Source organism: Amblyomma americanum, chromosome 6 (genome assembly GCF_052857255.1).
Source record: "Amblyomma americanum isolate KBUSLIRL-KWMA chromosome 6, ASM5285725v1, whole genome shotgun sequence".
Taxonomy (NCBI): Eukaryota; Metazoa; Arthropoda; class Arachnida; order Ixodida; family Ixodidae; genus Amblyomma; species Amblyomma americanum.
This window is the reverse complement of record NC_135502.1, coordinates 56,656,741-56,681,150: the sequence shown is the minus strand read 5'-3', so window position 1 is coordinate 56,681,150 and position 24,410 is coordinate 56,656,741. Positions and strand designations below refer to the sequence as shown.

At 47.7% G+C, this 24,410-nt stretch overlaps 2 protein-coding genes across 9 annotated transcripts in view; one reads left to right on the top strand and one right to left on the bottom strand.

The window, feature by feature from the left end:
* Positions 1 to 23,022, bottom strand: part of LOC144093519 (carnitine O-palmitoyltransferase 1, liver isoform-like) — a 114,248-nt gene extending 91,226 nt beyond the window's left edge. For both annotated transcript variants that reach the window (XM_077626989.1, XM_077626991.1), the window contains exon 1: positions 22,883 to 23,022. The gene's annotated coding sequence lies outside the window, so the exon portion shown is untranslated. The remainder of the gene's footprint in view (positions 1 to 22,882) is intronic.
* LOC144093520 (uncharacterized) overlaps positions 1 to 24,410 on the top strand; it is a 76,875-nt gene that overhangs the window by 43,834 nt on the left and 8,631 nt on the right. For 5 of the 7 annotated variants that reach the window (XM_077626997.1, XM_077626998.1, XM_077626994.1 and 2 more), the window contains one exon: positions 22,899 to 23,046. In XM_077626997.1, the coding sequence (XP_077483123.1) occupies positions 22,899 to 23,046 (148 nt within the window). Of the gene's footprint in view, positions 1 to 8,548; positions 8,902 to 13,958; positions 14,158 to 22,898; positions 23,047 to 24,410 lie in introns of those variants that run through there. The other 2 variants (XM_077626993.1, XM_077626992.1) reach the window with 2 other exon arrangements.

The following is a 24,410-nucleotide window of genomic DNA, read 5'->3' as shown; positions in this document are numbered from 1 at the left end:
TGCTAAAACGAACAGCGTGTACGAAAGTCTGTAATTCGAATGTAACTGCTCTTTAAGCTATGTCACGACCGAAACGTTGATCTCGCGCATACACAACGATGCTGGCTTCAGGATACGAAATAGTTCGAGCGATGCCTCGTGTGTTCAGCGTATTCCGTTCGCTGTTAGGAACAGCGCCATTTCGTAACCCGAATTACCCATTGGATAACCACTGAAGTACAAGAGCCACTTGAACACGTCACACGAACTCTCTCGAAACGCAGTGTAAGACCTCTGCAACCCTGTCGTGGACTCCAGAAAATTCAAGTAGGTGAATGTAGGATAACGGTTAGTTGGTACCTTGAAACACTTGAAATGAGAAATGAGAAAAGCATTCCGCTGGAACACCGATGCACAGTCGCAAATAACGACAGAAATAATAAAAAAGAAGGAGAAAACATATCTTCATATTTGCCTTCTGGGCTGGCAACTACGTCAACTGAATGTAATTAAGTGATGCTTTGAACAGGGACGTTTGCAAGGGTGTCATACGTATTCCACGGTTCTGTATTGGCTTTTATATGTGGCTAACCAACTGGATTGAATAAGTCACGAAAGGAATGCGTACACAGACAGCATGTCACTTATTTGCCTGCTTCATGTATGTCGTTAATTAATTAAGAGGCACACAACAGACGTCACTAGGGATAGCTCAACCAAGCTGCAAACTTAAGCACTTAGAATGAATCGCCTCATGCCACACAAGTCTCTCGAGGTTCCAGCCGTTGCAGCTGCGCGTCTGTTTCTAGCTAGTTTCCATTTTGCTCAAATGCCAAAAGGATCCAGAAGCAGAAGCATGCTCTCTTCGCATAGAACAAAGCTCGAAGTTCGCGATATAAGACAGCCGCCCGTTGGCCTTCCCTTCAACGACATCCAACACGACATTTCACATCGACAGCTGTCCCCCGTTTCAGCACTGCTTGCACGGCGGCTTGCGCTGAGAAGCACTGCGAGAACGTGAGACAGTGGCCATAACCTTTACGCGGTTTCAGTCGAAAGCGCACGCGCTCGTTCCGAGGCATATAATTCAGGATAGTCAGTTGTGCGCCTCACACTGGCTGCTTCTTAGAGCAAACACAACTGAATTGTCTTTGAAAAAGTCGTCTCTAAACGAATATATATATATATATATATATATATATATATATATATATATATATATATATATATATATATATATGTGTGTGTGTGTGTGTGTGTGTGTGTGTGTGTGTGTGTGTGTGTGTGTGTGTGTGTGTGTGTGTGTGTGTGTGTGTGTGTGTGTGTGTGTGTGAGAGAGAGAGAGAGAGAGAGAGAGAGAGACCTGTAGCAATTAAGCGGCCCTTCTTTTTTTGCTGTACGCCCCAGCCACCTTAGCGGCTTGGGTTAATTTAGGCGCTATTATTGCGGTTTCGTCTTCCAGACTGGTTCTTTAACATCTGTTCGAGGGCAGACATTTTGAGTCAGTATAACGCCACTTAAACCCAGGAATAAAACATGCTATCATAGTCACGCGTCTGCATATATTTGAACCTCTTTCTTGGAACGACAAAAATAGCCCCATAAAGGACACCAAATAGAGACCAACACAGGACGGGCGCACATGTGTAGCGCCCGTCGTTCTTCGTGTCCGTTTCTGCGCTATTTTCGTCGTTCAAGTATGTCTGCGCACTCTCCCCCACCTCTCCCCTCACTCTCTCTGTTCTTCTAAGACATGCTTTCTCTTCGTCATATCAGCAGCAGCCTAGCTACCGTCCACTGCAGGACAAAGGCCTCCCCCATATCTCTCCAATCAGCCCTGTCCAGTGGCAGCTGCGACCACCTAATCCCCGCAAACATCCTAATCTCATCCGCCCACATGACCTTGTGTCGCCCTTCTCCTACACTTTCCTCTTCTTGGAGTCCATTCCATCACCCCAAGCAACCATCGGTTATCTTGCCTTCGCACTACATGTCTTGCCCGTGCCCGTTTCTTCTTGATTTCAACAGGGATATTGCCGAAAATCTCGCGGCGAAAGCTGGCTAGGAGATCAGGCGCCAAAACAACAAGAAAACGGATAGACTTTTCCAAGCTACGCTACGCCAGGGTGAAAGCGCAGTAACGGAGTTCGCTCGAGGCGAAGATGACGTCTTCGTGTCATGAGACGGTACGACGTGCATTTTTGTATAGTATACCCACAGGTTGTCACGTATGTATACGCATAAAATATGTAGACGCACACACGCAAGCGTGGGGCTTCTTTTCGTCTACTTTTTTTTTTGTCGGATCTGCCGTCGTTGAGGAAAAGTAGCTGAGGTGCATTCCATGGTAGATGTCGCAGCACGCGAACGAAATATGGTGCAACCTGCTCAGAGAGACAGCAAGCGAGTCGCACCTGCAACGCTTGCCTCCGGGATCATGATTGAACATTGTGCTTTTATTTTTTATTTCCTTCCTCCTCACTCTATTTCGCGCTCTCTCTCTTTTAGCTCATTCACGTACGCTGGTTTTCCTTCCGCCCTTCCAGCCGATGAAGCCGGGAACTCAAGTATGCTTGGTCAGCAATCGATCGGGGCCGTAAATGAGGAAAACGCGCCGAAGGTTCTTTCGTTCGATAACCGCTCGCCATGAATCAAGCGAGTGTGTGGCAAACGGGGCTTTCGGCTTATACGGCGCATCGTCACTGAGGGAGAAGATACAAGCTGAGCTGCGCATCGTCATCACGAAACGTGCTCGTTCGCTGTACGCGCTGGTAGCAGCACTGCCGACTCTTCTCCCGTTGGCACATGGCGCAACCATTAGGTTCTGTGCGTGCGTGTCCGCAGCGCAAGTGCCAAAGCTCAACTCTGGCAGCAGAACTTCCCTGTTTTCAGGTGGCACTATTACCTATAAACGGTCGCTTATCTTTTTGTTGCTAATTGATAGCGAGTCGAATCTAGGACATGGAAATTAAACTGAGTAGCATATTAATTTTGGAAGCTTAGTAACTTATTTTCAATGGAACGTGCGCAGTGACGGAAATAGAACGAAAAACCATGGTCTCTTATATTTTCTGCGACATGACGCTAATATCCTTGTTTTGTGAGGAGAAGATGCGCTACACCACCATTCACTTCTACGCGGTGATCACGGAGTCCTTTTCGGCAATACTTTTTGAATCCAATTTTCTCGCCTATAAGCGCATCTCTCGATGCCGGACAAACGTCAACATAACCAGGAAGAACCAGGACATAGATTTTTTACTCGCAGCAATAAAAAATTGTATGCAATTGTCCCTATCAGGCACGTGCTCATTTTCAATTTTTTTTTAAATTTTAAATAACAGTCGCTTGTTATTTCATCCACGCTGCTTTCTTCCTATTTCTTTCTGTATACGTTATATATATATATATATATATATATATATATATATATATATATATATATATATATATATATATATATATATATATATAGTTTCATGCAAAACCGCTTTCTACTGTACAAAAAGAACCCAATGCTGTTTAATTCTTTTGTTACGCTTCCGGCGTGACAACCTGCGTGCAAAAGCTACCAGATGTGTACTCGCTGGCTTATTGCGGCCGCGGCGGCTGCGTTTTTATGGAGGAAAAACGCTAAGGCGCCCGTGTGCTGTGCGATGTCAGTGCACGTTAAAGATCCCCAGGTGGTCGAAATTATTCCGGAGCCCTCCACTACGGCACCTATTCTTCCTTCCTTTATCCCTTCCCTTACGGCGCGGTTCAGGTGTCCAAAGATATATTTATTTATTATTTATTACAATACCTTCAGGGCCCCAGTGGGGCGTTACAGAAGGGAGTGGATAAAAAAGTAAAAACAATGCAGCAAAATGAAAACAAAAAGTAAATGGAAAATGTAATGTAATACAGCAAGGAATGAAAAAACGTAAGCTTGAACAAAATACAAATCAGATTACGTAAGAAAACAGCCTAGTCAAACACATAGTTTTCCGCGGCATTTTTGAATAAACAGGTGTCAGAAATGTCGGCAACCAAGGTGGGCAGGTGGTTCCAATCGCTCGCCGTCTTGGGTATGAACGAGTTAAAATATGCATTGCTTCGGCAGTATGGAATGGAATATGAGACAGATACTGCGCCATTTCCTTTCCCCAAAAACCAATTTAAAAAAATTATTGCGGCGACATGTGCGTGTACCGTTTCCAGAAAAAAAAAAGGGGGGGGGGGGGGAACAGTTTAAAAACTGCGGTAAATGGGACAAAAATAACTCGACCAAAGGTTACTGCGGTGAAATTTCACATCTGCGAGCGACCAGCGCTGTTAAGTTTCCTCGTGCTCCGTGCGTATAGGATCAAAATAGAACTCCAGTTGGGTGCATGAGAAAGCAACCACGTGGCGTGCTATCTCACCCGCAAAATAAAAACGTGGAGGCCACGCTTGGTGGCGCAGGGTTAACAATACGGTACGGTTTGGTATGGTATGGTATGGTACGGTATGGTATGGTTTGGTATGGTATGGTATGGTATGGTATGGTATGGTATGGTATGGTATGGTATGGTATGGTACGGTATGGTATCGATGGTATAGTACGGTAAAGTACGGTACGTTATGGCGCGGTACAGTACGGTATGGTATGGCATGCGAGATTTAACGCCCCGATAGTGCCGATACTGCCCAGTAGCCAATGCAAGATGCCGTGATATTGAACACCTAGGGTTCCTTAACGCGAGGTGAGATGGCGCATAAAACGGGAATTCTCGCACTTCGCTTTCAGTAAAATGCTGCCGCCGCGAGCGGGATTCGAACCCGTTGCCCTGTGCTCAACAACCGAGATTCATAGCAGTAATAACAGAGAGGCACAATGTGCAACTGAAGTAAGCCAGGGGGAGAAAAAAATACACACAAGGCATGCAGACTAGGAGGAGGAGGAGGAGGAGAGACTTTAACGAAACAGGAGAGTGCAGACTAGGAGGCTTATACATACGTTGCCACTAGGGATCAATGTTTTTTCCTTTCCTCTGATCGTAGTATCAATAGGCCAATTATGGTAATTAGAGCGGTGCAAGAAAACATCCTCCTGTTTTGCCGAAGGGAACTATAATGATTTTTTTTTTCCCCGAACGGCTTCGTGTATAGGCGCCCTTTTTCCTTCTGCACGTGCGTCAAGAGCGCTGGATCGTGATAAAAACAAGAAAATGTGCGTGCGTGCGCGCGCACAAACTTCTAAATGCGCGTCGCATGGTGGTGGTGGTGGAAACTTTATTACATACAGGGGAGTTTAGGGCGCACAGGTCCTTGGGCCCCCGCACGGCCCCACTGCACTCAAACGTTCATGTCCCGGAGGCTCATAACGCTGGCAGTCCGGCTTGTGGCGATGGCTTGCTTGGCCGGGTCCTCGGAGCGCGTCGCATGTGTCCAAGATATTTGTGCGCATTTTCCATTTATCAAATTTCTAGCTCGTTCTTTACTCGTCAGAGTCGCAAAAAGTTTCATCATCGTTAATTAGTGGCATGACACGAGATGCCACAAAATTTTCAAAGTTATAACTCCAGTAAAAATCAAGATTTTGAGCCGATATTTTACGATGGGCAGTCGGAACGATAATTCATCGATGCAAAAGCCTATATTTCCGTGACTATTAGTCAAGGTGTTAGCAAAAGTACGAGGCTTGCGCCTTGCTCAGATGTTGCTAGACGAGCTTTTAATTATCGAAGTTTTTATGGTGTAGCGTAAATTTTTTTAAAATCGTATTTCTGCTGTGATGCTCACCAGTCCTGCACTAACGCGGTTTCGTTAATGTGCGCGTGAACTTTCGCGTTTCTCTTCGACCAGGCTACAAAACCAGGCTGACAAAAAAAAAAGAGAAGTGAATGCACTCGGCGCTTAGAGCTCGTATGACTATAGTAGATGCCAGGGACAATGTCATTACACTGCACAGCAAAAGAGAACTTGAAGCACGTAATAAATATCCCGCTCTCAGACATTTCCAAACTTTGCCACCACAATAAGAACTCCACAGGGCTTTCAGATGTGTACATCTTAGTGTAGTTAAGTCGTCGGGACCCGAAAGAACTTCACTGAGTATTTGAAACTATAAAGGCAGGTTATAATAATCAGTCTGCATGTTTATACACGGCGGAATTATATTTAAATACAAATCAGTAGTTCGGATTTCCAACTCTCTGGAGCTAATACTGGACATGCTCAGTTGTGAAGCGCTGCGCAGTATTGTTTTCTGTAGGCATTCTTCCTTGGTCTTTTTGAGTTCGTTCCATCAGCGATTTTGCGTTGTACGTCACTCGGGAGGGCCAATATGAAGAGCTTCTGAAACGGGTGTCCTGAAAAACTTGTAACTACATTCCTAAAGAAGAAAATCCGCTGCTACATGTGGTGTCTGCACTGAGTGTCTAATGTTATTGTGATTTTCCCGGCCAAAACTCCGGTTTGAACCGGTTCTATTGCCCTTTTATGGTATGCATGAGTCATCGCCTTCTAGAATCTTCCAATATTTTAACCTACCTTAATTCATTTTCTGGTGTGGGCTACTTCCAATATTTTGGGGGTCCTTTGAAATATCGGTGGGGGGGGGGGGGGGGCAACTTCAATTAGATTGAAAAACATTTATTTCGTCAGAAAATGCAGATGCAGATGATCCGTGCTAGGTGCCTATCAGACCACGGCTGACAGTGACCTGAGTAGCCCATTCAATGGCCCGGGTTTCAAATTTGGGGGGTTTTCGGATTTTCAAATTTGGCGGTGCCGTGTGATTGGTCCACTGGTGGTCACGTCGTGCTGATGATGCCACGACCCTCTCAATCGTATTCATGGTTCGCGGAGAGACCTCGTACCACTACTGGCGCTGTGGTGCTGCGGTTAAGCGATGCGCCACTGCCCCGGCAGCTGGGCAGGTTGTGATGACGTCGCAAGGTCACGCGACCTCTCGACCAATAAGGGAATTTAGTGACAGAGAAACCGTAATTTTTGTGTGTGTGTGTGTGAGAAGACAACCTAAATGCTATCGCACAAACAATTGTTTTCATGGATGTTTCCGTTTCTTCATTGTAACTGTGATTAGGGAATTTGCATAAGAGCGTTTTTTTTTTCCTCATAGACCATGTTTCGCTTCGGGACGCTAAACCACAAACGATTGCATAATCATATGTGATCGGAAAATTTTTATCGTGGAATTTATTTTCCCTATAGCCGTACATTCACTGTATGCGGGCTCACAACAACAAGGGTGTACTGTGTACTGTGAATGGACAGTCCGCTCGAAACAAGGCAACCTTACAATGCCATAAGGCCACGCCTCTCACTATAGCGTTTCGACAATCCACAAGCGGAGCAATTCATATCCAACCCACCGGTCTAAACTTGAAATTCAGGCTACTGTTCATTCCTCGTCAACAAACCGACCCAATTTCATGTTCACTGCCATCGACCGAGGCGAAAGGCACCGTTCGTTGCCAAGCTGCCGACTGACGACGAGTTGTTCGGATGAGCCCGATTCTACGGGAGAAAGCAAACCTATAAGAGCCCTGTGCGTTTTTAAAAGGCGAAAAGTGCAACAGCAAACACTCTCTGTTTCAAGGTGAAAACATAGCTAACACGCGCACTCCACTGTTACATCGCTTACTTAAGTGAGTGCAAGATCCATATTTGTTCCGTTCTCACTTACACGACACTTGGCACGACGCGGCCCAGTGAGATGCCTTTTTTTTCATAGAGTCAAAGTCACCAGCGCTAAACATCTGCCCTTAGCCACAAACAGCAGCACAATGCACGCGCACGATATGAAGCCGTCACAAGTGGGCCGCGTGATCTACGACAGAGGGCTTCACAGGCGAGCTATCGAGAGCAAAGGGGAATGCTGACTAGTGAAAAACAGCGCACAAGCAACACAGACAGAAAGAAGGGGACAAGCGCTGAACTAGCAACTGAGGTTTTATTGAGAAGCATGGCGAAATATATACAGCACAGCATACAGCATTCAAAAAACATATAAACAGCACATAAAAGGCGGATAAGAAGCCAGCATCCAAACTCATCGCTTAACGTCGCATATCCAAGAATTCCATCTCTTTTGTTGAAAGAAGGATAGACGGGGTGCTGACACATGAGTCCTCCGCTTTTGCTATCGCCCTAGCCTCGATAATTTCCCTTGTTATTGTGCACTTGTTTCGTGCCAGGATTTTGCAGCCGTGAAGGTCGGGTATGCAGGCAGGTTTATGATTGCAACGGTGACAGTGCTTGGCCAGAAAACCTGATGAAGCAATGGATCTTACATTGTTGTTATGCTTCACGGCTGCAAAATCCTGGCACGAAACAAGTGCACAATAACAAGGGAAATTATCGAGGCTAGGGCGATAGCAAAAGCGGAGGACTCATGTGTCAGCACCCCGTCTATCCTTCTTTCAACAAAAGAGATGAAATTCTTGGATATGCGACGTTAAGCGATGAGTTTGAATGCTGGCTTCTTATCCGCCTTTTATGTGCTGTTTATATGTTTTTTGAATGCTGTATGCTGTGCTGTATATATTTCGCCATGCTTCTCAATAAAACCTCAGTTGCTAGTTCAGCGCTTGTCCCCTTCTTTCTATCTGTGTTGCTTGTGCGCTGTTTTTCACTAAGATGCAAAACCAACTAGCCCATTCATCTGCTTTACTGACAATGCTGACTAGTTTAGCAGAGAGCCCTCCCGTCCCGCTAGCTTCGCCAGAGGCTCGCAGAAGCGAGAACCGCAGGAACGCGGTGCTCCGGTTTCACGATCGCGCGACGCTGAGGGAGTGAGCCGTCGGCGAACACTCCGTACGCCTACAGAGCTGCCTACAGTTCCCTCCAGCTAGCGTACGCTTGTATCGCCATCCGCATGTCGGACAGGACAAGGGGACACGTCACCCGGGTTCGGATATCGTCCGGATGCCACACGTAAGTCAAGGGACCTTTTGGCTCAAGCTATGCGATTTTCCTGCAGCTTTAAAGAATTATATGGTAAGCTTAGGAAGATAGGCATACTTAAGAGGGAACAGAAGACAAACAGACAGAAATAGTTCTGTTTCTTGCGTTTCTGCCTTCGTCAGCGATGTTTTGCCCGCATCAACATGCGTCAGGAAGGGGCCAGCTATCCCGATTCGGGCGGTACACGGAATGCGGCGCAGGACAGGGTTGATTAGACATCAAAAGGAGAGGCATTTATCCTCCACAGGTCACAGCACTTAGTTTAACTGATGATGATTATTGTTATTGTTACTATAATGATGTTTGTATGATGGCGGGGGTGATGATTACGGAAGCTGGCTTAAAAACAGCCAGTGGGAGGTTACAGTTCGGCGTGGACAAGGGAAGCCAACCGTTTCCTGGATATTGCGGCCACTTGCTTCAGTGCTTGTGTTTTTTTCTGCGCTTCCTAACGTTTTGCTCTGTTCTGGCGAGAGTGCACTTAAAGCTGATAGTGGCGCGGATTGGCGCGCGACGCCCTCTTGATGTGTTATACCGGCCAGTACCATACGGAATTCCAGTTCAAAGACTGTGCAAAGCCCGGTGCCATTACGGAGATTTTTTTTTTTTGCACTTTAAGAGCTCTCCCGACTCGACAGCATGTCTCTAGATTTTGAGCAGTCGAAGTGCCTCCCGCGACCCCACATTACAGAGCAGGCTAGTAGTGCCGGCATGCAAACGGTGGACCCAAGCTAATACCCAAGCTAATAAGGGAGTTGAAAGGAGTTCAGCCGTGCCCATGTGACAAATACCCTTGTCACATGGGCACGGCTGAACTCCTTTTCAACTCTCTTCAACCAAGGTAGTCTTGATATCGAGGGGAAGGAAATTTAAAGAAGTTTTTAGAGAAATGAGATCGACCATCTCACACTAAGGGTAAAGGGAGTACTCTTGTTTCCAGCGTGCTTTACTTCTGAGTGCGTAAATAACGTCTCCATTCAATGATTTCATCTTTACTAGTGATTATAGTAGTTTTTATCGCATAGAATAAGTATTTATGCTCGGTTAATTACGTTTAATTGCAGCGACTGCACTATACTCTCATACCAGGCATTTGATGGCTTGTCTTGACTACGCCTTTTGTTCGATTTACCGCAGCGGTGGCCTAGAGGTCTGAGCATCCGCCTCGCATGCGGGAGGCTCGGGGTTCGATCCCCAGTGCTGCCGGGTACCCACCGGTGACACAATGGGTACAATCTTTCCCCCAGTCTGGTGCTCGGCTTATTTGGGGTGAAATGCTTGGGGAATGGGTCTTTGACCACACCTTGATTAGAAGAAAATACCTTGTGCCATGGCGCTCTTTGGTCACAGATGCCCATGCGCCATAAGAATCCATCATCATCATTTTGCATGTTTTGATCTGTCACACACGTGCTCGCACCTGGCACGTGTAGCCGCGCAGCATTCCTCCATGCCATGTAGCCCTGTATGATGGATGACACATTCGCGCAACCTGCACAACCTCCACTAGCGAAGCGCCGGAGGGGAAAATTCGCAGCGTCGCAATGGTCGCAGTCCATTGCACAGGCATTGCGCAATGTCGCACATGGTGTCCGACAGAGCGGACAACAGCGCTGTGCTGAGATCATGTTCGTTGTTTTCAGCAAACGTTTTTTTATGAAACATTTGCATTCTGTGAAAAAAAAATTAAAAAATCAGTGCTTGCGAACGTTCTTTAATGTGTTTGTATTGAATGAAAAGCGCCTAATGGGCCCCTGGCGGATCCTCTGAGAAGCTCGTTATAGGCCGCGTGACACGGCTAAACTTGCGCTCCTTTAGGTCAAGGAAGTTCGAGGGACTAAAGTTCCGAGTCGGCCGTGTGACAAGGGTATTATTATAACCCGTGTATGTCGAGGTCCTGAAGGTCATTCCTAGATAGAAACGTTGCATCGGGCACTATTAGCAGTAATGATATTGTTACGGGGATGTTACGGCGGTAAGTCTATATTGGCGGCTGCTCTGAGATGGCCAACACTCAGCTCAGAACCGAGCGCCCAGCTACCAACTGTCAACGTCGTCGTCGTTCAGCGCACCGCCACTTCTTCGTTCATGATTCGTCCACTTGTAACACTATCCCCCTCGGCTGAAGGCAACGTCCCGGTGCGTGTTAGGCGTGCGATGTCGATGGTGGGTGATAGGGCTTGAGGCGAGCTACATGAACGACTTCGGACTTCAGTGGAGCGGACGTCGACTTTGGGTGCAGCGGCGTGATTTCATACGTTACGTCGGTCACTGCCCGTAATACACGATAGGGACCTGTGTAGCGCGGCAGAAGTAAGTCTATATTGGCGGCTGCTCTGAGATGGCCAGCACTCAGCTCAGAACCGAGCGCCCAGCTACCAACTGTCAACGTCGTCGTCGTTCAGCGCACCGCCACTTCTTCGTTCATGATTCGTCCACTTGTAACACTATCCCCCTCGGCTGAAGGCAACGTCCCGGTGCGTGTTAGGCGTGCGATGTCGATGGTGGGTGATAGGGCTTGAGGCGAGCTACATGAACGACTTCGGAGTTCAGTGGAGCGGACGTCGACTTTGGGTGCAGCGGCGTGATTTCATACGTTACGTCGGTCACTGCCCGTAATACACGATAGGGACCTGTGTAGCGCGGCAGAAGTAAGTCTATATTGGCGGCTGCTCTGAGATAGCCAGCACTCAGCTCAGAACCGAGCGCCCAGCTACCAACTGTCAACGTCGTCGTCGTTCAGCGCACCGCCACTTCTTCGTTCATGATTCGTCCACTTGTAACACTATTGCGCCTTAAGCCTTCACTGTGCTACTGTATTGTCTACAACCGCCACTACGTCGCGCGATTGGTGGCTTATTACAAACTGTTTAATACCCCTGTCACACGGGCACTTTCGATCCTCATTGAGCTCGATCTGCATCGAGATTTTCGAGCACGCTCGAAACATCCGGTGCTACACGGTCATTTTCAATGCTCATTGAGAAGTTTCCCTCATGTGTGTTAGGTGGCGCCAAATGTTCCACCGACAGCCATTACATGGCGATGTCCGGCAACACTGTGCAGTCGGGGGCAGCGGCAGCCAAATCCGTAGCCAAATCGGTACATTGCGTATCTGCGCCAGGTTTTTGTGGCGCACCTCTGCTGCTGTGCGATGCAACCCGAGGGCCCGCAACGCCTCCGCGATTTCTGCATAGACTGCGGCGTTTCTCTTCTGGCGCCGCAAATTATTTAGGCGGTCCTGCCAGCAGTCGATGAGAGCGGCTGCCTCGCGCTCGCTCCCCAGTTTCCGCGCCGACGAGGAGGAGGACGCCATCTTTGTTTACACTGACGGCGAAGCTTGGAGCGTGGTGTAGAGATTATTTTCAAATGTTTGCATATAAGCAGGCATAGTACCAGAAAAATGTTCTGTATTACATTTTAATCAATTACAACGACAACAACTGTGGTTTGGTTTTGTTAACTTGTGTTTATTTTTATAGCTTCATGAGAGCGAGAGTGTTTTCGATTGTGCTTGGAACCTCAAGCACTCTTGAGGAATCGGCATCGAGTCAAGCAGGATCGAGCTCGATTGCGCTTGAAAGTGGCCGTGTGACAACCGTCGATCTGCATTGAGTTCGATGAGCATTGACTCAATGAGGATCGAAAGTGCCCGTGTGACAGGGGTATAACAATGCCAATATCCAAGCGAAATAATGATCGCGACAAGAGACAGAAACGAAGTCAAAGATCTGTCCCTAACCAATCGACGCTTCCCGATGCTTCATTTCAAAACCTTTAGTTATTGGCATTTATTGCGAACTACTGCTAGTTAAAGCACTGAGATAATTTTTTGAATGTTTTCTAATCGGAGCAAGACATCATCATCGTAATTTGCCCCTGCGACTCATTTCGCGTCAAACGATTGCCGCAAACACCAATTTAGCTCGCTTTTCCGGCAACAAAGCATCAAGAATTGGCTTGCTCTGGAATTCCTTCTATTTCACTTTCCCCACACAACCTGGCCTGCAGAGGCATTTCCCGGGGAAGCTCATACAGCAGCAAATCAAGAGAGCTGCTCTCCTTTGTGGGGAAAAAGTGCCCTAGGATGGATCTACAGATGATCCGTTAACATTATTCAAACTACCGTTCTAAAGCAAGTTTTTCGTGGGATTTGCAGAACACAGGCCTACCCGCAGCAATAAGTTAGCTTCTGAAATGGCCTTAAAAAAAGTGCTTCTTGTGAGTTTTTTTTTTTTCAACCATAAACAGAAAGAAAAGAGAGAACAAGCATCAGGGCTGCAGCATCAATTCCAAAGCACAGCTGACAAATGATGTCGTGATTGCATCACGTGATCGCACGACCAGCAGGAGAATGCGGCCATTTTCCTTTACGGCATACTACAAAGTCAACTTCCGTGAAGAAAGGCAAAAAACGGGGCTATTTGTAAAAAAACGTAGAAGATGAAGAAGAAGAAAAAGAAGAATAAAAAAAAGATGCTCTTCAAAGAATCCGCCTCTCACAAACTGCTCACGTTAAATACCCCCTATATCCTCTATTTATTTTGATCTGCTCGGGCGCTGAATGAATCCTGTTTGGAAACGGTTTTCTTCCACCACGCGCGACGAGCGGAAAGAGCCGTTCGCGTAAGCTCCGTTTTCATGAAGCAGCCACGGCTTCACGAAACACAAAACAGTCAGCACGAAACAAGGAGTTCCCCCATCGATCGAAGACGCGTTCATTCGCGCGAACACACGCGGACGCAGACATAGTTCAAGGCCGCCACCCCATGACGCGCCTGCCCCACCGCGAGCCAGCGGTCTCTCACGGCCGCCGCCGCCGCCGCGTCCGGCTCTCCATCCGACACCTTTCGGAAAATCCCGGCGCGCCTGCAAGCAAGAATTAACTGCGTCCACTGTGGAGAGAGAGAGAGAGACAGACAAAGAGAGGGGATGCCCATCTCCCGCCCTTGTTTACGTGGGTGGCCAGTGCGAACAGTGACCGTACTCGTGGGACGTGGAGGAGCGTTCAGTTCGAGGACGGGACAGCGAGAAGCTACGAGGATTGAAAGCAACACACAGCCATGCGATGCGCGAGGCCAGAGTGACGACGACGAGTCCCCCACCAGCGCGGTGCGGCGAATCGTGCCACCGCCACAACAGCGAAGGTGTCGATGGCATCGCGGCTGCAACGGAGAAGCCGTTACTCTGCGAATCCGCCTTTCGCGGAGGCCGCCTGACCGCTCGGTAAGCCGACGTGCTTGCATCTATATGGGACCCAAAATGAGAGCCAAATTGGACCACTCCCCCGAATCACTCTCGTTTGAAACTAACTTGCCGCCTGGAAAGATAACGTCATTGACTCTTTCTCGGTACAACAAACTATTGTAGTCGTAGCGTGCACCTATAAATATGCTTCACTAGCTAGCCTGGTATTCTACCTTAGACATAAGCGTACTTAAACATAAGCGTACGTCGTCTGTTTGGACACGGATGGAGCTGAGAAAGGTAGTGGACAGAGATCATCATGCGAATGGCGTTTGGGCGGGAGCGGAGGGAATGGTTTTGCTCATGGAAGTGCACTGTTTGATCTCTTTTGTTTCGTGTGCGCCGTGAAGTGCAGTAGAGCAACCTAATGCGAGTCCAAGAGTGTTTTATGACTGCTTTCTAAAACAAGGAATAACGACCACAATCGTGGCCCACTGAAGGTCACGAAATGCTTCTTTTGCGGGGTGCTTGACTCGCAGGCACCGTGCTTGTGCTACCCGCTGCGAGATAAACTCATTGTTCTAACAAGGCAACAAAATGCGCGAACAAAACTCCGCGTATCGGCGGAATTCCTGCGGCGCTGAAAGTGAGGCTGTTGATGAGACGCCTCGTTTCGGGTTGCACATACCACTGCCAGTGCTTGACATGACAGCCGAGTACCGTACTGCGCGCACGTCCTTCGTCAAAGGAAACCCGGTATGTCGCACTCTATACTGCATCCACCCAGCAGTAGTGCTGTTCCGGTGTAAGCGCCGGGACGGTTTCACGACCGTTGTTTATGCGCGAGTGAAGAAAAATCATAGCGCGGCATCGCGTTTTCTTCTTATATCGCATGAAGGCAAACGCGCGGGAAAAAACAGGTGCGCTCTTTGTTTGTTTGTTTGTTTGTTTGTTTGTTGCTTTTTCGTTCTGATTTCCCCGTTCCATTTTTTTTTCCTTCCTTACTTATTTCCATCCATCTGTCCACCTTTCTTTCTTCCTTTCTCTCTCTCTCTCTCTTTGTTTCTTTCTTTCTTTCCATCTGTCTTTCCGTCCTTCTTTCTCCTGCTGTTGGCGCAAACTGTTTTCGCCCTGTTTTCGCTTGGCTGTCGCGAGTCTTGCTGGCATTGCGAAATGCGCTCACGCACGTTCGTCGCCATGTGCCAGTCGACGACCATTGTGCAAGGTGCAGTGGAAACGACCTCGCATCCGTTGCATTCGCGACGACGGTGACGGAGCCGCATCCGGCCGGTTACTGACTGATAACTTGTTGTGAAGCTGTGTAGTAGTAGTAGGCAAAATCCGCGACTCGTAGCATGCTATCGAGTAAGGACGCAAAGCGCGGCGCTTTCAACATACTTGGATACACACACAAAAAAGAAAATCTCTGCCCAAGTCAAGGACAGGAGCGGCATAGTGCTCGCAAGTGAACATAATAATAATAATAATTGGTTTTTGGGGGAAAGGAAATGGCGCAGTATCTGTCTCATATATCGTTGGACACCTGAACCGCGCCGTAAGGGAAGGGATAAAGGGGGGAGTGAAAGAAGAAATGAAGAGAGAGGTGCCGTAGTGGAGGGCTCCAGAATAATTTCGACCACCTGGGGATCTTTAACGTCCACTGACATCGCACAGCACACGGGCGCCTTAGCGTTTTTCCTCCATAAAAACGCAGCCGCCGCGGTCGGGCTCGAACCCGGGAACTCCGGATCAGTAGTCGAGCGCCCTAACCACTGAGCCACCGCGGCGGGGCGCAAGTGAACATTTTCACTCAGAAAAATTGACTCGCGTTAATTCAACATATATTGTTCGCTTTCCATTTAATTTGAACGCGTACGAATTCTCGACAGGTGGACGTCGCTTTTAAATATAATTATTCAACATCTGGCGTCCGAACCGGAGGGTTGCTAGACTACAAGCGCTACAATGCTGCGGGCGGTTATGGAAAAGGATATTTTTTGTTCTTTTCCCGGTGATAAATTGCGCCAACGGAGAAGTCCATTTATGAAACCGCACTCCTAGAGGCAAGCCAAATAGCTGTTCGCACTCTATAACTGTGTACGCGGAAATGGCTGGTTGTCAGCGCGCACACAGAGCTTGCAGCTGGCTGCGGCTGAGTTGGGAGCTGCGTTTCGACTACAGCAGAGCAGTTGTTCGCCTACATTGACAATGGCGGCTATGTGCTTTGCAGTGGGTGCCGCACTGCGAAATGGCTTGTGCTGCGCCAGCTTCAGCACGCCTGCTTTCGACTGTGATCGAAACATAATATTTAAAGCTAATAAACGCTGAATTCTGACCAGAATTCGAATGCTCCCTGTTAAATCGGTCGTCGAATAATTTGAACCGATTCTACTCCTCCCTTCTTGGGGACAACTTAAAGCACCTTGACTCGGTAGACACACCTCGAAGTGAGAACACAAGCTATGATACGTGGGAGAACATGGAAGATACCTTGAGAGATAGGGAAAAAAAAGAAAAAAAAGGCCAAGTGATGACTCACGCCGTCTGAATTTCGTACAGCGGAACGGGTGGCAAGGCAAGAAGCGCAGTTGTACTGCTCATTTTGTTCTGTACGACAAGCAAGGTCTGAATAATTATTCGGATAAACGACCTCAACAGCACTGTCTTTATGTTATTATGCGGCTGCATTTCACCGAGTGTTTCGTGATGCCTGTGCATTTTTTTTTTTGCCTCTTTCCATGGCCCACCAGTGGTGCGTTAACGTAAAGACTTCTGGCTTGTCATCAGCGCCATTAAAGCGTGCATGCTTTCTCATCGCGTTATTTGCGTTTCTTGACGTCTAGTAAACGAAACGAGAGCTGAGGGCCTCGTCGCTTAATTCTTTATAATGAGCTTATAATGAGAAATTATTTCAAGGAATTTTGTGAGTTCGTCACCCGATGGGAGGTGTTCCTCGCGTGGAGGCGGCGCGTCAGCGGCGATCGACCGGAAGCCCCGCCGCGGTGGCTCAGTGGTTAGAGCGCTCGACAACTGATCCGGAGTTCCCGGGTTCGAACCCGACCGCGGCGGCTGCGTTTTTATGGAGGCAAAACGCTAAGGCGCCCATGTGCTGTACGATGTCAGTGCACGTTAAAGATCCCCAGGTGGTCGAAATTATTCCGGAGCCCCCCACTACGGCACCTCTCTCTTCCTTCTTTGACTCCCTCCTTTACCCTTCACTTACGGCGCGGTTCAGGTGTCCAACGATATATGAGACAGATACTGCGCCATTTCCTTTCCCCCAAAAAACCAATTATTATTATTATTATTATTATTATTATTATTATTATTATTATTATTATTATTATTATTATTATTATTATTATTATTATTATTATTATTATTATTATTATCGAACGGAAAGTGAGCACTCGGGCGATCGCGTGCGCCTTCTCGTTCCCCCACAGGCCGTGATGAGCCGGGGACCAGATCAGTGAGGTTAGCTCTGATGGTACTTGCCCTTCTCTCAGAATTTTGGCGGCTGCAGCAGAGATTCTGCCCATATCATAATTCTTTAGTTTTCAGTTGGACAAGTTCGCGGCTCACTTTACGGGCCGTGGTTGCTCGCTGCATGGCCACCGTAGTTTTCGTGAAACACTCACCGTCTTATGCAGCCCTAGGCTCCCGCAATTTCACTTTCGTTCGCGGCCCCGTTTAGTCTTTTTTTTTTATTAGCATTAGCTTGAGCACACCTCGCATGCTTTGCTCATCAACCAGCTGTGGCTTGAGCTTACTGATGCCTCCGGTTTACACGAAGAGTTCTCGGAGCTCCCCGCCCATACGTCCCCCGCAAACATACACAAAAGCGCGGAAATCATCGTCTAGATAGTGTTCCTGTGGGAGCATATATAGGACCACTATCATCGTCGGCTTAACAGCGCCGCTACGACGGCGGTACTCTTTATTTAGCGAAGCCCTGAGTTTGAGGTTGTGCCCAACCTCCAGGGGTTGTGGCTACTTTGTATTAAAACTTCATTGATTAGCGAAGCCTAGGCCGGGCTTCGGAACATGACCGTACTAACTTTTCAGTCAAGCCCTTAAAATGGGGCGCAAATGCATTAGACATCAGTCTAGGTAGAGGCTCCATGCTTGGCACGTAACTTTCACAGCACCTATAGGCTTTAACTAATAAACGTTTAGTCGATAATAGGGTACTGAAGGGTTGTTTCTCTCTGCAAGATTGTTTTTCTTTAATTTAATTAATAATAACAATTGGTTTGGGGGAAACGAAATGGCGCAGTATCTGTCTCATATATCGTTGGACACCTGAACCGCGCCGTAAGGGAAGGGATTAAGGAGGGAGTGAAAGAAGAAAGGAAGAAAGAGGTGCCGTAGTGGAGGGCTCCGGAATAATTTCGACCACATGGGGATCTTTAACTTGCACTGACATCGCACAGCACACGGGCGCCTTAGCGTTTTTCCCCCATAAAAATGCAGCCGCCGCGGTCGGGTTCGAACCCGGGAACTCCGGATCAGTAGCCGAGCGCCCTAACCACTGAGCCACCGCGGCGGGTCTTCTTTAAGTTGCAGTTTGTATTTGCTGTGCCACTTTACTTGCCTAACTTACAGTTTGCCTTTGTATATTTCCGTAAATATATTTCTTCGTTTCATCTTCTGCATCATCGGTCATCTCCTCCTTCGTCACCGCCGAATCACCGCGTTTGTTGAGGTCTGAACCCCTCCGAACAAAGGGAACGAACCGCCTTTAAATTTACTACTGCCGTCAGCATCGCAGCTGCTAGTGGCAAGTGTGCATGATGCGCATGACAATTCAAAGAATACCCGGGCGATGTCGGGTTCCGAGGGCACAATGCGCCGAGATGGCAAGCAGCGAAGAAGCAGCTGCTAACCAGTGCACAACGGAGAGTAGCGCACGGCTCTCCGAGCATCCACCCGTGCCTCGCGAGATCAGGCAAAGCAAAGGGTGAGTCTGGGTAGACCATGCGAATGGGCGCCAGGTGCTACCGTAGATGATACGATGAAGGAACATTTTATATTATTCGCATACGCAGCACGCTCGCGTCTATTTTACGGCATAGTTAAGAATAAAACGTGTCCTTTATGTTCCTCAGTGAGCTGCCCACGCCTGCTTCCCAATACACCTAATTTAACGGACACGACGAAACCTGTAAGTAAGCTCCTGTATCTCATTACTGCATACAGTTAACGGCCTCGACACGACTTGCAAGCACGTGAGTAAGGTGCTCGAGCCTTTTCTTACAACACGGCCAACGAATACGGCGTGCTTTGTAAGCACTTAAGTGAGTATTTGTGTGCACGCTCAGGTTTACCGTGGCTATAAATCCAGCCGAAAGTTTACCGAGTAAGGTTTGCGTGGTAGCTCGAAGTAGAATAGTTTCTGGAAAGGGAAGGGAAAGAGGGCGAGAATGGACTGCGGGAGCGAATAAAATTGTATTGTATACATGCAAGATATACATGAGCAGCTTGAAGACAACTCAGAAAAGCATGGACGAAGTGCGGAAAACAACTTATACACGGCTGCCAAAAACAGTGCACTACAGAAAAGCAGGCGCGTGCCGATGCTGTAAAAGTTCATAGATGAGGAATCTCAGAGCTGAAAGGTGGACGCAAAGCAATTATACAATCTGGGATCCGCAGCACATATACTTCAACGCGTACGCGGAAGAAAGGTTAGGTTGCGCCGACCGTCTTAAAAGAACGGGTAACTTCCGGCCAATGACTGAGGGGTTGCTGCTGTTAGGAACAGTGTACGACACACAAGGCTCAGCCATGCAATGCGAACTTGCTTTGAGTGCTGAATTTGTAACAACTACAGATTGAAGTTTCTAGGTAGCAGAAATCTAGCAAATTATTTTGAAGACGCGCCGTATTAATATAAAGTACAATAAATGTTCAGTCACCTGTTGATACAGCTGTGCACCCGCTGAAGCTTTTATGTCTTTTGTGCATTTGTGTCTGACACAGTGAGTAAGGTCTGAGAAATGTGTTATATATAATATATAATTGGTTTTTGGGCGGGAAAGGAAATGGCGCAGTATCTGTCTCATATATCGTTGGACACCTGAACCGCGCCGTAAGGGAAGGGATAAAGGAGGGAGTGAATGTGTTGCGAAATGTGATTTCTGTAATATTCTGAGAGAAAAAAAAATCATATATGCATTCAGGATTTCATATCGTTTTCCGCGCTACGAAGAGAGCAGATCACAATGGGACAGTCTATATATACGTGACTCGCAGGGCATTACAAGGTTACAGTGCTACCAATTGAGCCTGCATCGCTGCACGGTCCCGACGTCCGTTAGGGTAGCAGGGCGAATTCCAAAGTAGCCGGAGGCAGGAAGCTGTCATGTGGTCGGATGAGATTAGGACGTTTGCGAAGGATAAACTGGCCGCTGCTGTGGACATATGCTGCTGCTGATTATGATGAACGTAGAATAAGTGTGACGCTCCTAAGCGATGATAACGATGATAAAAGAAAACTCTCAGACAAGCTCCAGGCCCTGAGCTCTCAGGATTTGAACCCCGAAAACGATCCTCCTTGGGGCACCAACGGCGATCGTCGTATGAACAGAATGTTGCTGAAGGATTGGAAGACGACATGAACGACTAGTCGCCGCCGAAATGCTCAACAAATGAGCGCCCGAGGCACTCACTATACAGGGACGGCGAACCAGCAGTGGGTTAAAAAAAATGAAGTGGAAGTAGACATGGTTTAGTCATGGAGGGCGGAAGAAAACCGAAGAGCCAAGAGATCAGTGTGAATACAGCGTCAACGTCGTTTTCAAAGGAGCGGAGGCCGGGATAACCGAGGAGTGTTTCAATGGTGAAGCGTGAAGTGCGGGCAAACTGGGATGTGACAGTGAATTCGTGACCAGATTCAAGGCCATCAAGACGGCGACCATGATGGTGACGAAACTGAAGTAGTATCTGGACCCACGTATGAGATAGACACATGCAGAACGCAGCTGCAAGCCGTTTCTTAACCATTCTGAAGTGAAAAGTTCGTCGTTTACAGGATACGCGTGACGGCTATGCGATATCCAGCTGTCGTCTTGTAGAGCTACTTCCTCATGGATATATAGGTACTCTGTAGTTCGCTCAACAACTAGCTGTCGCGCTTCTACAGCCAACTCGTGACATTCATTCCTTTTTAAACTCGCTTTTTTTTTTTTTTGCCGTTGAGCATACAGACCTCTCCAGTATGAAAGCGAACAATCAGTATGCTTGAAAAGACGAATTTTTAGTTATTTATTAACTAAGTTTAAAACAATCAAGATACCCACACCAAGAGGGGAACTATAGTCGGATACAACTCAAGAGCGAAGCGGCTTTTTCTCGTCAAGAACGCCCTTCCAGCCAATGGCGTCGGCCGATTCTCTTGAGCCTGTTAGCGTGACAATGCAGGGAGTGGCTGATAAAAGCAGATAGTCCCCTCCTTCCATGGTCTGGGATAGCCCCCTCCCTGCATTGTATCTGCCACTCCCTGCATTGTCACGCTAGCAGGCTCATGAGAATCTGCCGACGCCATTGCCTGGAAGGGGGTCCTTTGACGAGGAAAAGCCGCTTCGCTCTTAAGTTGTATCCGACTAAGGCCAGAAAACGGGAAAAAGTGTGCTTGTCACGCATTAGTGTGGAGTAATCATTATTTGAATGCCCAGCACTTTCATTCCTTTCTTATTAGGAGGGACCTGTACCTGTGACGTTGCGCGCATACGAGAAAGGATGCAGTAAGGGAATAGCCTAAGTAGTACGTTCATCCTACCGCGCATGTGTCACATGTCTGTGCCGGATCGAGTTCCGCGAATATCACAGTGTGAGCGTAAGCCACCCCGCCGGATCACGCGGAGCGTTGCATGAACATGCGAGAGCAAGAGCAAGATAGTATCGCGGCGATGCCGGATCCGAAGCAGCGTGCGTCGTTCACTCGCGGAATGCGCGGTCGACAACTCGAAAGAGTCGTGCGTCAGCACTGGCGCTCACCTGGCGTGTTCAGCTTTCGCGAACAAAGCAAACGTCAAACACAATGACTGCCAGTGCCTTTGTACTGCTTCCTCTTTTATTTATTTACTTTTTTGTCCCCTGTATGGCTGGCATTTCATTGCTGAGCTGGATGAGCAAGGGGTCGTGGGCTCGATACTCGGCCGCGGTGCCACTACCACTTGACGGAGGCAGTTAACATGCAAAAACTTCCACGTCCTTACTTTCCGACGTGCGTCAAAACGAGCCCGAATGGTCGCTTTTAATCCGGAGCTTAGAGATGCAAAACAAAAAAAAAGGAGATGAAAATGAAACGTGCTTTTTATTTCTACTCCTAGCCTGTTCTTGAAGAAACCGGCAAGGAGTGAATATTGTGCCTGCGGCAGGCATGCCAGTTACGCTAAAGTTCCCGGCCAGCAAATAAGGGAAATATGGTAATCTCGACGAAGAAAGACCCGAGGCCGTTAACTGCTTTTCGTTTCACTCTGGGCTCTGTCACTGTCTGGCAAAAAAAGTTCAATGCAAAATAAAGGGAATTGTCTACCGAAGGTCATCCAAGAAAGGCTATGCCTCTCTGCACTAATCCCGCAGTGCACGACCCTCGAAAAGAGAGAGGCTGAAGGAGGCTGGATTCTCGTCTCCCTCCGACCGTACTCAAGGCGGAGATGCGTGACCGATAAAACGAATCGAGAGCAGTGCTACACATACACGCAACGCACGCACACGCATGCGAATTGCCGCGCGCCCCTCATGCCCCGTCCCTTACCGTTTCGCCTTTACAGGATCCTGATCGTGGTACTGGTGCTGAACCTGCTCTTCTGGATGGTGGTCATTCTGTGGCGAGTGTACATCCTCAAGCGGGCGCGCGACCAGATTCGACGCCAGCGGCGACAGGCGGCCGAGGCGTTCTCCAACCCGACCCTGGTCACGGTGAGTGGGAGAGGAGGACGTGCCGCTCGCCATCTCCCTCTTCCGAGACCCCGCCTGCGCGGCTGTCCTTTTTCATTTTCCGCCGCGTTTCTCCTTCTTTCTTTCCCGTCGTCGCTTGAGCGTCTTCTTTCTCTCTCCCAGGCGATTTGCGTCCCTCCCTTCATGGCCGAGCATAAACGCCCAAGACTTTTCCTTCCACCGCCTTCAGGCACGCTGTCTCCATTCAGTGATGGGAAAGGGCGGGGGGGGGGGGGGGGTTGTTTCTTTCCGGGAAGGAGCAGCAAAACAAAGAGAAAAGGAAACACGGAACACGAGAAACGAGACATGTGACATGATGTTGGCTCACATAGTCGCAATACTTTATGGCCGACAGTAGGCTGCATTGGGCTAGTAGAGTGGAGAGCTTGGCGAGTTGATACCTATTTCGAGCAAATAAAACGAACGGAAGGACGCAGACGCAGAGAGGCACGCAGGACGAAGCTGGACGATCAACTGCGTTTATTTCAGTGAAGATCACACATGTATATATACCCTTCAGTAATGAAACCAGACATGCGCAGATGAAAACATGAAAAGATAAGAAAACCTAACAGAGGAAAAGATTCCCGTCACAGCACGCTTTCTATAGTTATCTATGCCCTAAATAGCCTAAGGACCTAATTTCCTCCTGGAACAAGTTCACTGACATATCACTGACATGTATATCTTCAGTGATACGTCAGTGAGCTTGTTCCATAAGGAAACTAGGCTCTTAAGCTTTTTAGGGCACCCATAGATAACTACATAAAGCGTAGGGCGACGTGCATGCATATATATATATATATATATATATATATATATATATATATATATATATATATATATATATATATATATATATATATATATATATATATATATATATATATATATATATATATATATATATATATATATATATATATATATAGTTTGACTAGAGGTTTAACTTCGGCCGCGTTCGGGCGCGGTTCATCTGAGAAGTGCTTCAGAGCGCACCAAATTGTAACGGACTGTGATCATCACAGCCGATGGCGCTTGTGATCTACCTTTCGGTGATTATTTATTGTCCGAATTATCCCACACCTAGCTTTTTATTTCAGAATAGCGAATTTTCGCCTGTACACAGAAAAGTGTGGCTATATGTCCGTGGCCTTTCTAACGCTGTCGAATTAAAGGAAAATACGCATGAACCGATATGACAACATAACGGAAAGTCGGCTTTATAAGTACGCCGTTGTGTGTACGTTCACTTACGTCCTTTAGCATGCTATGTGCTCACTTCACAACCGCACAGAAACGATACGAAACTTTTGAAGCAAACATAATAATAATAAATAATTGGT